At 40.6% G+C, this 15397-nt stretch overlaps 1 protein-coding gene across 4 annotated transcripts in view; it reads right to left on the reverse strand.

The window, feature by feature from the left end:
• LOC125462092 (Golgi apparatus membrane protein TVP23 homolog A-like) overlaps positions 1-15397 on the reverse strand; it is a 74470-nt gene that overhangs the window by 54779 nt on the left and 4294 nt on the right. For all 4 annotated transcript variants that reach the window (XM_059654135.1, XM_048551612.2, XM_048551610.2 and 1 more), the window contains exon 3: positions 644-788. In XM_059654135.1, coding sequence (XP_059510118.1) covers positions 644-788 — 145 coding nt within the window. The remainder of the gene's footprint in view (positions 1-643; positions 789-15397) is intronic.

Genomic DNA, 15397 nt, shown 5'->3' on the forward strand with positions numbered 1-15397 from the left:
TAAATAACACTCCTTGTGTAGTATGCTCAATCACAAAGCCAAAATGGCCAGTTGAGCAGTAACTATTGTTATATTCCATGTCCCCATTGTCCCAAGTGTAGAGCTTCCAAAAAGCAATGCTGGTAGCTAGTCTTGAATATCTCTAAGTCACAGTATTTCTGACAGAGGCCCCAGCACACAGAGAAATTGAATGGGAGAGGGGAAGGAACACAGGCCTGTAACCAAAACTAGTGATCCAGAATCTCAGAGTAACATTTTGGGGACATATCATTTGAATTCAATATAAACTGCATTGAACGATGCCTAATGGTGACTACATAATGACTGTCAACTGTTACAAATGCCCAGAGATAGTAGGAACTGCAGGTGCTGGAGAATCTGAGATAACAAGGTGTAGAGCTGGATGAACATCCAGCTCTACACCTTGTTCAAATGCCACAAGAGAAAACTGCTGAGTTTATCCGCTTTGGCCTGTATGTAACTTGACCAATGTGGTTTACTCTTAAGTGGCCTCTGTAATGGCCTAGCCAGCCACTTTGGCTAGTAACAGAGGACTTCTTATTCAAACCAGCTCACCAAAGACTACCACAACCACAGACTGCATTTAACTTAAGCACATAATCATCAGATCCATGTTTCTTACCTTTACTGACCAGAAGTCAAAAGACAAGAGGAGAAGTATCATCACAAAACAGGCAACAAAGCTTCTGCTGAACCAGTCACAGAAGAGGTAAGTAATGATGGCACTTACGCGGAAAAACAAGTGGAAAAACGTTGCTAGTGGATGTCTGAAAAAGGTTCAAGTATTAAAATATTAATTGCAAGGATTCAAAGAATAAACAAATGCATTCAAAACATTTCAATCTCTGGATATCTATTACCACAGTAATTTAGCATTACAGGTGAAGACTATTATTTCAAATTATGTTATATTCTACCTGTCATAATATATAACATATCAAATTTGTGAAGAATGCCTACGGTGTTGATGATAGAGAGCAGGACTTTTATTTTTCCTAGCACTTTCTAACCTAAGTATTGTAAACATGAAAGTAAAAAAATGTGCACAATAACGGAACCAAAACAGATAATACTGGTAACGTACAGCTGACCAGTTAGTAGCTGTAGAAAGGAAAGACCTTGTTTACAGTTTTGGTGCATATCTCATCATCAAAACTGAGGAATGATCAAACAGTTACACAAACAAAATGCTAATAATAATAATAATAATAATAAAGAAAACAGAAATTCTGCAGCAGGTCTGGTAGCATCTGTCAAGAAAAAAAAACAGTTAACGTTTCAGGTGGTTTTATTTATCAAAACTGTTTCTCTTTAGAATTAGTAATCAAGTGGCTGCAAAATTTCAACATTTCCTACTTTCAATTTGAGTTTTCTCAACTTCATAGTTTCTTCTAAATTTCGTCAGTTGCTAGATCTGTATCCACAGGGTTTTGAGATCCTTGGGACTATTTTTGTTAAGGAAATGTGAAGTTGAACTAGGGAACTGATGTTTTGTAGCTGTTATAATTTTGATACAGTACAGCTGAGTTAAAATCAACTAAATACTGACAGCAACACTCCCTGTTATATTTTGCTGTTGCAGTATTTCACCAATAGCAGAAGTCAAACAACTTTGGATAATTTTTCTATAAACATTCTTCATTATCTTTTTGAAGCTAATAAAAATTGCTCACAGGAAACATTAATTTCAATGATTGTACGGTGACTAATTTAATAATATTGCACAGCAAATGTAATTATTATACCTCATAAAGTCTCAGATAAATGATGATTATCATGGTAAAGCTAATGAAACAGGACAATCAGCCAAAATTATTTTGAGCACCCCTTAATTACCAAATGTTGTGATTTGTTTGTCAAGCGTGTATTTTGAGAACAAGGTCATAAGCAACACTGGATTCTTTATTATTGATGGGGCAATGAGAAGTTTAATGTTTGGTAGAGTACTATGTGAGATAATAATACAAAATGCTTTTCTCTGCTATTCTATTGGTCAGCAAGTTTACTATTATTCTACAATGGTGCACAAGCAATTTTCCTGAAGCAAGTTTGGTGCGGTGTGCTGCAGATAACTTAGGGAAGCCAACCTGCTGACAGCACTGACAGGTTAGGTATACTCAGAGAAAATTATGTTCGTAAAGAGAAAGCCCGATTCCAATTGAAGAGAGGCAAAGTGAACTGCTAGAACTGGCTATAAATATTCCAGTGAATACTAGGTTCCTCTTATATGGGGAAGTAACATAGTGGAAGTGACTCAAATCAAGAAGAATACAATCAGTGCTTAACTAATCCACACAGACCAAGTTCGTGCTAATTTACTTGATTACTGTCAGGATGGCAGTAGGAACATTACCAAAATATTGCATGAATTGTCAACTAAGCTACAGAAAACACTTTCTTCAAAAATCTACTTTATTTATAAAAATCATCCATAAGTACAAAGATTCTAAATCATATCTGTACAGTCTTTGCAGGGAAAAAACAAAAACAAATAAAATCCAAAAGGACTGCGAATGCTGTAAATCAGGAACAAAAACAGGTGTTGCTGGAAAAGCTCTGCAGGTCTGGCAGCATCTGTGAAGAAAAAATCAGAGTTAATGTTACAAGTCCGGTGACTCTTCTTCAGAACCATTCTGAACCCCAGTTCTGAGGAACGGTCACCGTTCCCGGAACGTTAACTCTGATTTTTTTCCCCACAGATGCCACCAGACCTGCTGAGCTTTTCCAAAACACTGAAATGATTCCATTTCTTAGAGTGTCTTTATAGTTGCAAAAAAAGAGGCACTTCCCACTTACACAGGTAACTATTTATGTTCATTTTGAGGAAATGAGAGAGTTTGACAACTTAAACTGTGGCGGAGAGACTCTGGATGGCAGTCTTTCCCCCCTGCACCTTGACAGCAGCTGCCCCAAGCTTTAGTGCGTCCATCAGCACTTAGTCACAGACCTTGGAATGTGCCAGTCTATCACACTTGAGCGAGGTCAACTCTTTGCATTGAAAGACCAACATGTTTCAGGCAGACCAAGGAGCATCTTTCACCAAGTTGATGGTGCTCCAGGCACAGTCAATGTTTGTCTTGATGTGTGTTTTGGCAACAGCCCACAGCTCTGTGTTACAGAGCTGCTCAGGACAAACCTCGACAATAACCGCTTATGACTAATCAGCAGCCTCAGGTGACATCAGAATCATATAAAGCTCTGCTGCTCCACATGATTAAGCCGCCTACCATTTATGGCAAATATTGTCAGGCTTTACAGTGTGCAAATTAACTTCAGCATTCGCCAACTAAGCAGGAAATATGTTTCAGGAGTAATTCAATAGTTCCAAAGTGTTTTGAGATCCTGTGAGGACAAAAAGGGTGTTACAAACACATACCAGTTTGTGTTTCCTTCTCCACCGGATATAGTTATATGAAGGGTCATTGGGAAGTATCAACTACCTTCAGTCAATGCTCAGACTGAGAGGTGGACTGCAATCAACTCTTACTTACGATTACTTATCGTACTATTCTTCTCAGAGAAGAAAGGGATTTTTCAAAGCAATTCAGAAGCATGTTGCAATACTATGGCTATTTCTTCTCTTACGGTAATGACTGAAACTTCATTAGGGGATTACCAGTTAAGCCCAATTATTTGTGTCTACCCTACTCTGTGCTAACCCAGTCTCCCCAACCCCCAATGTAAACCAAAATCAAGGTTATTTCCATAGGGAAGATTTGATTCCAGGGTTTCTTTCCTTGATTGTTTTCTCTCATGCCTTCATTCAAAATGCTTTATATTTAATTTCAGTGAGCTAATGAACAGACCAGGAATTTCTAATTACTACTTCTCATGAGAGGGTTGTAGGTTACAAAACTTACAATAAACCATGAAAGGGAAGGAAATTGAGATTGTTGGCCACAATACGACACATTGCTAAACAGCACCAGCTGAGAAAAGATTAAGACATTCGCTATTTTTTAGTACTCCTGAGGGATGGATACATTCTTTTGGCTTCACTGAGATTCTTGCTTAGAGTTTCAAATCACCTTGGCACCTCAAGGAAGACAAAGACAATACATTGCTCTTCTTGAGCGATAACTAGTGTTTCCTTGATGATTCGGTTAGTTATTTACTGAGTCATAAAGGAAAGAACCCATACTTGACACCTGATCTCATAAGCTTCAATCAGCTTCAGTGCTTCCTGGACTACAGAGGGAAATACAGGGAGGCTCCTGATATTATTTTTATCAGTCCAGAAGGAAATTTGATTTCAAGTAAAGTGCAACATTCTGATTCGATGAATAGGTGTTTTCAGTTGTGTAACATCAGTGACTCAGTCTCAAACACGTTTACAGTGAGAATCTTAGGTTGGTCAAAAAAAAAATCAAATAACTACGGGTGCTGGAAATCAGAAACAAAAACTTAAATTGCTGGAAAAGCACAGCAGGTCTGTTAGTATCTGTGGAGAGTAAGCAGAGTTAACACTTTGGGCCCAGTGACCCTTCTTCAGAACTGACTTTAGCTAGGAAAACACATATCAAGAAGGTGGGTGCAAGATGGGTGAAAGAGGTAAATGATAGATGGAGCTGGAGCCCAGGCAGAGAAAATAATCAGTTGTGCAGACAAAGCAAAGGGCTTTACCCTGGTCAGCCTGGGAAAATCAATTGCTGCAAATGGACACTGTTAGTGGCTGACAATGGGTTGTTTGTGGTAGCAGCCCATGCAATGACAAAGTCTGGTGTTTGGGGGGTTGGGTAAAGAAATGGGAGAAGGTGCTCAGGGCCTAAATTTATTGAACTCAATATTGAGTGCTGAAAACTACAACTTCCCCAAGTGGAAAATGAGATGCCATTCTTCCAGCTTGTGCTGAGCTTTGCTGGAGCACTGCAGAAAGCCCAAGATAGAGATGTTGACCAGAGAACATGACGGTTTGTTGAAGTCGCAGGGAACAGGACCTCGGTCATTTTTGTGCACACAGGTGCACAAGAATATAGGTGTTCTGCAAAGCAGTCACCTGGTGTGCAAAGCATCTCCCCAAAACACAGCAGACCACATTGTGAACAGCAATTACAGTAAATTAGATTGAGTAAAGCATAGGTATTTCGCTGATTCATCTGTAAGGTGTGTCTGAGGCTTTGGATAGTGAGGATGAAGTAAATGGGATTGCGTTAACACCTTCTAACCCAATCACATGGGAAGGTGCCGTGGCATTTGGGGAGATTCTGGGAGTGGAGGAAGAGTGGACCATTGTGTCTTGGAGGGAATGGTTCCTGCAGGAGGGAGGGGAAAGTGTGTCTAGTAGCATCCTGCTGGCAGTGGCAGAAGTGGTAGCTAATGAGCCTTTGGATGTGGATGCTGGTGGGTTGGTAAGTGAGGACCATAAGACCCTGACCCTGCTGTGGAAGGGAAGAGACGAGGTGAGGGCCAAAGTGCCATGGATGGTTCAGACATGGCTGAGGGCCCTGTCAAGCACAGAATCCTCAATTGAGGAGCAGGGTGGGCATTTCTAAGGCCCCATTGTAGAAGCTGGCATTATCTGAGCTCTTTAGGGGCCTTGCAGCCTTCAGGATTCAATATCAAGTTCAATAATTTTAGGGTCTGAGCACCTACTCCTATGCCCTTACCTGAACCCCTACACACACAACCCGGGCTGCTACCACTAATAACCCATTCTCAGCCACTAATGGTGGCCATTAGGAGCTTTGTTTCTCCAAGCTGATCTCTACCTTTTCCTTTGTCTGCCCAACTGTTTTTCTCTCTCTCTGGGCTCCATCGCCACCTACCATTCACTCCCCCCACTGCACCTTCAGCATGTATTCCACCTTTCCCCTGGGTAAAATCAATTCTGAAGAAGGGTCACTGAAGCCAAAACATTAACTCTGCTTTCTCTCCACGGATGCTGTTAGAACTGCTGAGTTTTTTCCAGTAATTTGTGTTGTCATCTCTTATAATGCTCCTCATTAGATTAGTGTGGAAGGATAAACTAAATGGATTGGATTGAAGTTTCTTTCGCCTGTAATAAACTTCATGTAATTGAAAGATTTTGTAGTAATTGTCATTTTGTAAATGATAACAACAGAAAAAAGATGGGTAGGGTCTAGGCCTGAAACATCAACTTTCCTGCTCCTCTGATGCTGCTTGGCCTGCTGTGTTCATCCAGCTCTACACCTTGTTATCTTGAATTCTCCAGCATTTGCAGTTCCTATTATCTCTGGGAATTTGAGTCGTCTGTTTCCTATTTTTTATTCATTCTGCACTGAATGTTTATTTTTGATTAATCCACAGCGGCTTTTTTTGGTGTAGTATTAGCATCCTTCTGGGCTAGAGGTCCCGACTACAAGTCACACCTGCCCCAAAGGTGTATAATCATGTCAAAACAGGCTGATTAAAAATAGTTTTCTTGGGTTCACTCAAAAATCAGAATAGACAAGTTCACACAAACACCTGTCATCACTATGGATTAATCTTGCTTGGGTACTGTAAGTAGTAGCAAGGAGAAATGTTGCGGGGGGGAAAGGAAAAGAAGAGGCAAGTTCAAGAAGGTTGGAGTACAGTCACTCTTTGAATAGGTATAGGTAATTCACCCATCAAGCTTATTTCACCATTCGAATACATCATGGCTAATCTGCATCTTAAATCCATTCACATACTTTAATCCTTTATATACTTGTCTAACAAACAGCGAACAATGTTAATTTCAAAATTTTCAACTGACTTGGCCTTGAAGGTTTTGAAGAGAGCAAGTTCCAGAATTCCACTACCTTTCACGTAAAGTGCTGATGTAGAAACAGAGAAATTAATTTTCAGGAAGCAAAGTCTCACAATGGCAATGATATAAATGACGGGATCATTTATTTCTCATGATTTTAGTCAAGGAAGAAATATCTGTCCGGACACCAGAAGAATTCCATTCTTGTGTACAGAGATCTCTGCAATACGGCTTGATTTTGCAATCTTCTGACCAAGTCATAGAGTCATACAGCATAGAAACAGACCCTTCAGTCCAACTCCTCCATGCTGACCAAATATCCTAAATTAATCTAGTCCCAACTGCCAGCATTTGGCCCATATCCCTCCAAAGCATTTCTATTCATCTAGCATCTAGGTGCCTTTTAAAAGTTGTATTGGTTCCCACCTTCACCACTTCCTCTGGCAATTCATTCCACTGTGGAAAAAGTTGCCCTTTAAAACTTTCCCTTATCACCTTAAACCTATGCCCTCTAGTTTTGGGCACTCTTCCTTAACTATTCACCCTATCCATGCCCCTCATGATTTGACAATTTTCTACAAGGTCACTCCTCAGCCTCCAATGCCAGCCCATGCTGATCACATTCCCAAGCTAAACTAGTTTACCACCTGCATGTACTTAGCCCATATCCCTCCAAGCCTTTCCTACTCATGAACTTATCCAAATGTCTAAATTTTAAAACATCATAATTGTTTACGCACTATATGATTCTACGATTCTATGGTTGTGACAATGCAGGACCCTATCATTAATTGTATAAGTCCTGCCCTCGTTTTTATTACCAAAATGCAACACCTCACATTTATCAAAAATAAACTCCACATGTCACTCCTCAGCCCATTTGAGTCAATTGATCAAGATCTCTTTGTAATCTTAGATAACCTTCTTCACTTTCCATAATAGCACCAAACTTACCAACCATGCCTCCCATATTCTCATCCAAATCATTTAAATAATAAAAGAAGAGAACCCAATACCAATCCCTGAGGAACATCGCTGGTCACAGGCCTCCAATCTAAAAACCAATCCTCCACTATCACCCTCTCCTACCATAAAGCCAATTTTGTATTCAATTTGCAAGCTTACACTGAGTGCCATGTGATGTAACTTTACTAATTAGTTTGCCATGCGGAACCTCGTCAGAGGCTTCACTAAAGTCCAATATCTACTACTCTGCCCTCATCAAACATTTTGGTTACTTCATTAAAAAACTCAATCAAGTTTGTGAGACCTAATTTTCCTTACACAAAACCATGCTGACTACCCTTCAACAATCCTTCCCTCTCCAAATGCATGTAAATTCTATCTTTTAGAATCACCTCCAACAACTTACTCACCACCAATGTCAGACTCACAAGTCTACGGTTTCCAGGCTTCTCCCTACAGCCTTTCTTAAACTATGGGGCAACATTAGCCACCCTCCAGTACTTCATCCCTGTTGATAGATCATCCAAATATTTCTGCTAGGAGCTCCGCACTTTCCTCCCCAACTTCCCACAACATCCTGGGATATACTTGATCAAGCCCTGGAGATTTATCTACCTTTATGTTTTCTAAGATCTCCAGCAGTTCCTCTTCTGTAATGTGAACTGTTGTCGAAACTTCAATATTTATTTTCCTGAGTTACCACTGAGCTAACCTACCACCTGAATAGGATGAAACAGTCAGCCTTCTAGGGTTGATTATTTGGAAAATAATTATCCAAGCCTAAACCATTTTGCTCCTTATAGAAACTTACTTTACTTTTGGGGTCAGCCCAAGTTTTGCATATTTTAGAGACATTCTGGGAAGGATAGCAATCAGCTTGATATTAGTTTAAAGTTTCATTAGTTCCACCCAATTAGAAGTAGAATACATCAGAATAGTATAATAACCAGCAAAAATGTAACTGTAACAAAAATTACTTTGTCAGAAGGTGGAATGAGGTGTTCAGATCACTAATGTTTGCCAGTTACACAAATGATTTGGGCTTGGGAATCAGAAGTAAATAACACAAAATACACAGATGATTAATTGTATTTGTATGTGGAATGTGGGTGTTGCTGGCCATGCTAGCATTTATTGACCATCCCTCATTCTTCAGCAAGCAGTGGGGAGTTTCTTTCTTGAACCACTGCAGTCATTGGGGTGCAGGGACACATATAGCCCTGTTAGGGAGGGAATTCCAGAATTTTGACCCAGACACATCGAAGGAATTCTGGAATAGTTCAAAGTCAGAATGGCGTGTGTTTTGAAGGGGAACTTGCAGGCGGTGGAGAATTTACTAATCCTATTCCTCTAAGTGGTAGAGGTTATGGGCTTGGAAGGAGCTTTGGAGAGTTTATAGTACTGCATCTTAAAGATAGTACATACTGCTACTATTGTGTGCCAGCAGCAAAGGGAATGAATGGTAATATGGTAAATGAGGTGCAAGTCAAATGGGTAGCTTTGTCCTGGACAATATCAAACTTCTTGAGCATTGTTGCAGCCACACTCATCCAGGCAAGTGGTGAACATTTCATCACAGTCCTAAATTGCACCTTACAGAAAATGGAGAAGCTTTGGAGAAGGGGAGTTAATGCACTAGCCTCTGACCTATTCTCACAGCAACAATACTAATATGGCAAATTCAATTCAGTTTCTACTTAATGGTAACCTCCAGGTGATTGATAGAGGGGGACCCAACAATTATAATGAAAATGAAAATCGTGAGGAGATGCTAAGATTTCCTGTCCACCTAAGCCCCGTCAATGGTGCTGAACATTGTACAATCATCAGCAAACATCCTGACTTTGATGGAGAGGTCATCGATGAAACTGAAGATGGTTGACCAAGGACACATCCTGAGGTGCTTCTACATAGTGTCCTGGGGCTGAGAATGATCGGCATCCAACAGAACCACTTTCCTTTGTGTTAGGTATGACTCCAACCATGAAGAGCTTTCTACTCCAATTTTCAGTGATACCAGTTTTGCTTAGGATTCTTGATGCCACACTTAGTCAAATGCTCTTTTGATATCAAGGTCAGTCATACTCAACTTTGGCACTCAGCTCTTTTGTCCATATTTGGACTGAAGTTGTAATAAAATCAGGAGCCAAATGGTCTTGGCAGAACCCAAATTGGGCATAAGTGACAGAATTATTCCTTTACAAGTGTTGCAAGAGTTAAATCTGGCTAACATTAATTCTAAGAGGAAGGCCAGAACAAGGCAACATTAGAAGAATTCACAGAATGGACATGTAAACTAATAGGAAACAGAACAACTGAGTGAAAACTAAGTAAATAGCTTCTTGAAATATGAGAATCTAATTGCAATAGAGGTACAAAGGGATCCAGGGTACAGATACAGAAATCATCACGAATAGCAGTGTAGGTTAGCAAAGTCATAAAAGATGCAAATTTAGCACTGCAGAGGAAAGTCTTGATTGCAAAGTACCAATTCCAGCAGTGTGATGCAAACTTGCACCCATTCCTGAGAGATATGATGTGCTTGTGTCTCCTGGTGTGTTTCTTCAATTATATTCATGAAGAAACCTACGTGAGTCACACAACTAGTGGCTGAGAGCTTTGTCTTTACCTGTCAATAAGAAATAAGGTGGATGAGCTTGAGGCTCAGTTGGAAGTTGGCAGGTATGATGTTGTAGGGATAACTGAGACGTGGCTTCAAGTGGACAGACTGGTGGGCAGGCCCTGTCAGTGAGAATGATATTCAGTCCCTTGCGAGGGGAGACAGAGTCAGGAGATGTAGTATCAGTATGGATACAGCTGAGAAATTCTAAGGGTAGAAAGACCCTAATGGGAGTTATCTACAGGCCCGCAAACAGTAGTCAAGAGGTAGGGTGCAAGTTGAAATTGGCCTGTCACAAAGGTATCACTACAGTTGTTATGGGAGATTTCAACAAGCGGGTAGACTGGGAGAATCAGGATGGTACTTGACCCCAAGAAACGGAGTTTGTGGAGTGCCTCCGAGATGGATTCTTAGAACAGCGTGTACTGGAGCCTACCAGGGAGGAGGCAATTCTGGATCTGGTGTTGTGCAGTGAACCGGATTTGATCAGGGACCTCAAAGTAAAGGAGCCATTAGGAGGTAGTGACCATAATATGATAAGTTTTAATCTGCAGTTTGAGAGGGAGAAAGGTGAATCAGAAGTGTCAGTATTGCAGTTGAATAAAGGGAACTATGGAGCTATGAGGGAGGAGATAGCCAAAGTTCATTGTTACAATACCCCTAGCAGGGATGGCAGTGGAACAACAATTGCAGGTATTTCTGGACATAATGCAGAAGGTGCAGGATCAGTTCATATCAAAGAGGAAGAAAGATCCTAAGGGGAGGCAGGGGCGGCCGTGGCTTACGAGGGAAGTTAAGGACTGTATAAAAATAAAAGAAAAGAAGTATAAGATAGCAAAGATGAGTGGGAAGCCAAGGACTAGGAAGCTTTTAAAGAGCAACAGCGGATAACTAAAAAGGCAATACACAGAGAAAAGAATGAGCTATGACGGAAAACTGGCCAAAAATATAAAGGAGGATAGTGAAAGGTTTTTCAGGTATCTGAAAAGAAAAAAAATGGTTAAGACCAAAATTGGGCCCTTGAAGTCAGAAACGGGTGAATTTATAATGGGGAACAAGGAACTGGCAGAAGAGTTGAACAGGTATATTGGATCTGTCTTCACGAGGGAAGACACAAGCAATCTCCCAGATGCAATAGTGGCTGAAGGACCTAGGGTAATGGACGAACTGAAGGGTATTTATATTAGGCAGGAAATGGTGTTGGATAGACTGTTAGGTCTGAAGGCTGATAAGTCCCCGGGACCTGATGGTCTGCATCCCAGAATACTTAAGGAGGGGGCTCTAGAAATTGTAGATGCGTTGGTAATTATTTTCCAAGGTTATATAGATTCAGGATCAGTTCCTGTGGATTGGAGGGTGGCAAATGTTGTTCCACTTTTCAAGAAAGGAGGGAGAGAGAAAACAGGAAATTATAGACCGGTTAGCCTGATGCCAGTGGTGGGAAAGATGCTGGAGTCAATTATAAAAAATGAAATTACGACTCATATGGATAGCAGTAACAGAATAGGTCAGAGTCAGCATGGATTTACGAAGGGGAAATTGTGCTTGACTAATCTTCTGGAATTTTTCGACAATGTATCTATGAAGATGGATAAGGGAGAACCAGTGGATGTACAGTACCTGAACTTTCAGAAAGCCTTTGATAAAATCCCACATAGGAGATTGGTGAACAAAATTAGGGCACATGGTATTGGGGGCAAAATACTGACTTGGATTGAAAATTGGCTGGCTGACAGGAAGCAAAGATTAGTGATAAATGGGTCCCTTTCAGAATGGCAGGCAGTGACCAGTGGGGTACCACAAGGTTCGGTGCTGGGACCGCAGCTGTTTACGACATACATTAATGATTTAGACGAAGGCATCAAAAGTAATGTTAGCAAATTTGCCGATGACAAAAAGTTGGGTGGCAGTGTGAAATGTGAGGAGGATGTTATGGGAATACAGGGTGACTTGGACAGGTTAGGTGAGTGGACGAATGCATGGCAGATGCAGTTTAATGTGGATAAATGTGTGGTTATACACTTTGGTGGCAAGAACAGGAAGGCAGATTGCTATCTCAATGGAGTCAAGTTAGGTAAAGGGGAAGTACAACGAGATCTAGGTGTTCTTGTACATCAGTCAATGAAAGCAAGCATGCAGGTACAGCAGGCAGTGAAGAAAGCAAACAGCATGCTGGCCTTCATAACAAGAGGAATTGCGTATAGGAGCAAAGAGGTCCTTCTGCAGCTGTACAGGGCCCTGGTGAGACCACACCTGGAGTATTGTGTGCAGTTTTGGTCTCCAAATTTGAGGAAGGACATTCTTGCTATTGGAGGGAGTACAGCGTAGGTTCACGAGGTCAATTCCCGTAATGGCGGGACTATCATATGTTGAAAGATTGGAGCGACTGGGCTTGTCTACACTTGAGTTTAGAAGGATGAGAGGGGATCTGATTGAGACATATAAGATTATTAAGGGATTGGACACTGTGGAGGCAGGAAGCATGTTTCTGCTGATGGGTGAGTCCAGAACCAGAGGACACAGTTTAAGAATAAGGGGTAGGCCATTTAGAACAGACTTGAGGAAAAACGTCTTCACCCAGAGAGTGGTGGATATATGGAATGGTCTGCCCCAGAAGGCAGTGGAGGCCAACTCTCTGGATACTTTCAAGAAAGAGATGGATAGAGCTGTTAAAGATAGTGGAATCAAGGCTTATAGGGATAAGGCAGGAACAGAATACTGACTGTGGATGATCAGCCACGATCATAATGAATGGTGGTGCTGGCTCGAAGGGCCGAATGGCCTACTCCAACACCTACTGTCTATTGTCTAAATCATCTACTGTCTGTAGTACTGTCTGAAGCAGCAGTACCCAAATTCACCTTTCCTCTGAGATCTCATTTCTAAATGACAAGAATTTGAAACTATCGTTAAACAGGTGTAGACTTGAGGTTAGGCCACACTTAGAGTATAATTCTGGTCTCCATATTACAAAAGATCAAGAGAACAATGGAGAGGACACAAACAAGATATGTAAAAGATAATATCAGAAGTGAAAGAATGCAATTTTTCTTCTGGGGTTTCGTCTCTAGAGGATAAGAATTTGAAAGTTATGTTAAACAGGTGTAGAACTGTGGTTAGACCAGACTTAATGAGTACGGTTCTGGTCTCCATATTACAAAAGGTCATGGGAACAAAGGAGAATACATAAACAAGATATACAAAAATAAACGACACCAGAACTGAGAGAATGCAACTTAGCAAAAACTAAACAGGCCGAGGCTCTTCTCCTCAAAAGAAAGGCTAAAATGACTGAATTAAAGCACTTGGAGTATTGTGTACAGTTCTGGTCACCACATTATAAGAAGGATGTGGAAGTTTTGGAAAGGGTGCAGAGGAGATTTACTAGGATGTTGCCTGGTATGGAGGGAAGGTGTTACGAGGAAAGTCTGAGGGACTTGAGGCTGTTTTCATTAGAGAGAAGAAGGTTGAGTGGTGACTTAATTGAAACATATAAAATAATCAGAGGGTTAGATAGGGTGGAGAGGGAGAGCCTTTTTCCTAGGATGGTGACGGCGAGCACGAGGGGGCATGGCTTTAAATTGAGGGGTGAAAGATATAGGACAGATGTCAGAGGTAGTTTCTTTACTCAGAGTAGTAAGGGAATGGAACGCTTTGCCTGCAACGGTAGTAGATTCGCCAACTTTAGGTACATTTAAGTCATCATTGGACAAGCATATGGATGTACATGGAATAGTGTAGGTTAGATGGGCTTGAGATCGGTATGACAGGTCGGCACAACATCGAGGGTCGAAGGGCCTGTACTGTGCTGTAATGTTCTATGTTCTAAAGTCTTTAAATTCTTATATGGATTCAACAGAGTGGACATGGAGATGCTTCCACTGGTAAGGAAACCTAATATTAAAAGTCCACAAATACAACATAGTTACTAATAAGTCCAATAAAGGAACGAGCAGAATTTTTTTTTTAAACTCAGGGGATAGTAAGAGTGTACAACTCAATAATACCTGCTATGTATGAGGTTAATAGCAGAGATGTACTTAACGAGAAATTGGACAAGTACGCAAGAGAAACAAAATAGAAGATAATGGAGATAAAGCAAGAAAATGCAAGTTTGAAAGAGGCTTGTGCTTACCAAAAACACCAGCTTATAAACGTTGGTCTGAATGGTGCGTTTCTGTGCCATAAAATTCCACGCAAGCAAAAGGGGGAATTTCTGCTGATATACAAGGGTTAGCCCAATTTCACAAAATGCAGAAACAGATAGTATATATAGATATCCTGAACATTTTTGAAGAAGTGGGCACATAAACCATTAACCAATTTGAATAAAGTTACTTCAGCATTTTATGTAATGCTTCTGGCACGTGATTTAGTAAGGTCAAAACCAGGTAAAATCAAAATGAAAATTGAACAGCTATTTTTTTTCAATGTCAACTTGTTTTATCTTTTCTCTTCTTAGAAATTAATATTTGGTTCTTCTAATTATATTGCAGCATTCCCAGACATAATGGAGCAGTCAAACAGCATTATCTTCTGAGCTGCAATAAGCAGCTTTCAGGGCTTTTTCCCCCCCCCACATCCCATTCACTGTACTATGATACTGCAGAAGTTGGCGCTGAAAGTAAGTTGCTGCACCAGTTTCAAGGCTAATTTTCACAGTGAATTATCAAAGACCATAGGTGCCACAGCCAGGTTGCAGTGCTGCAACATAAGTGTATTAATTATTGCATGGCTGCATGATAAAGTGTATATGAATGAAACGTCCACAAGACCATCTTTGCTTGTTAACTATTCCAGATCATGAGGAAGGTAAGCACTTACACAAAGCAGAATTTTATAGCTCTTTAGAAAAGCAATATGCAGCCACACTGGGTAGAAATGTAATATTTTAGTCCTCTTTCTGCTGTGTTCCTGCTCATAGCCTTAATGGGGAGAGAGCAAGTTGGTAAAGATTTTAAAGGGACAAACCAGCATTAGATTGCTTTGCGAATCTCCATTAGAATGCAGCTAATGATTAATATCGATGGTGGATTGGAAGCAGGTCACTCAATCACAAGAATGTTTGTTACAGTAAGATAAAAGGAAGTGCAGAGAGC

Source organism: Stegostoma tigrinum, chromosome 23, assembly GCF_030684315.1.
Source record: "Stegostoma tigrinum isolate sSteTig4 chromosome 23, sSteTig4.hap1, whole genome shotgun sequence".
NCBI classification, from domain to species: domain Eukaryota; kingdom Metazoa; phylum Chordata; class Chondrichthyes; order Orectolobiformes; family Stegostomatidae; genus Stegostoma; species Stegostoma tigrinum.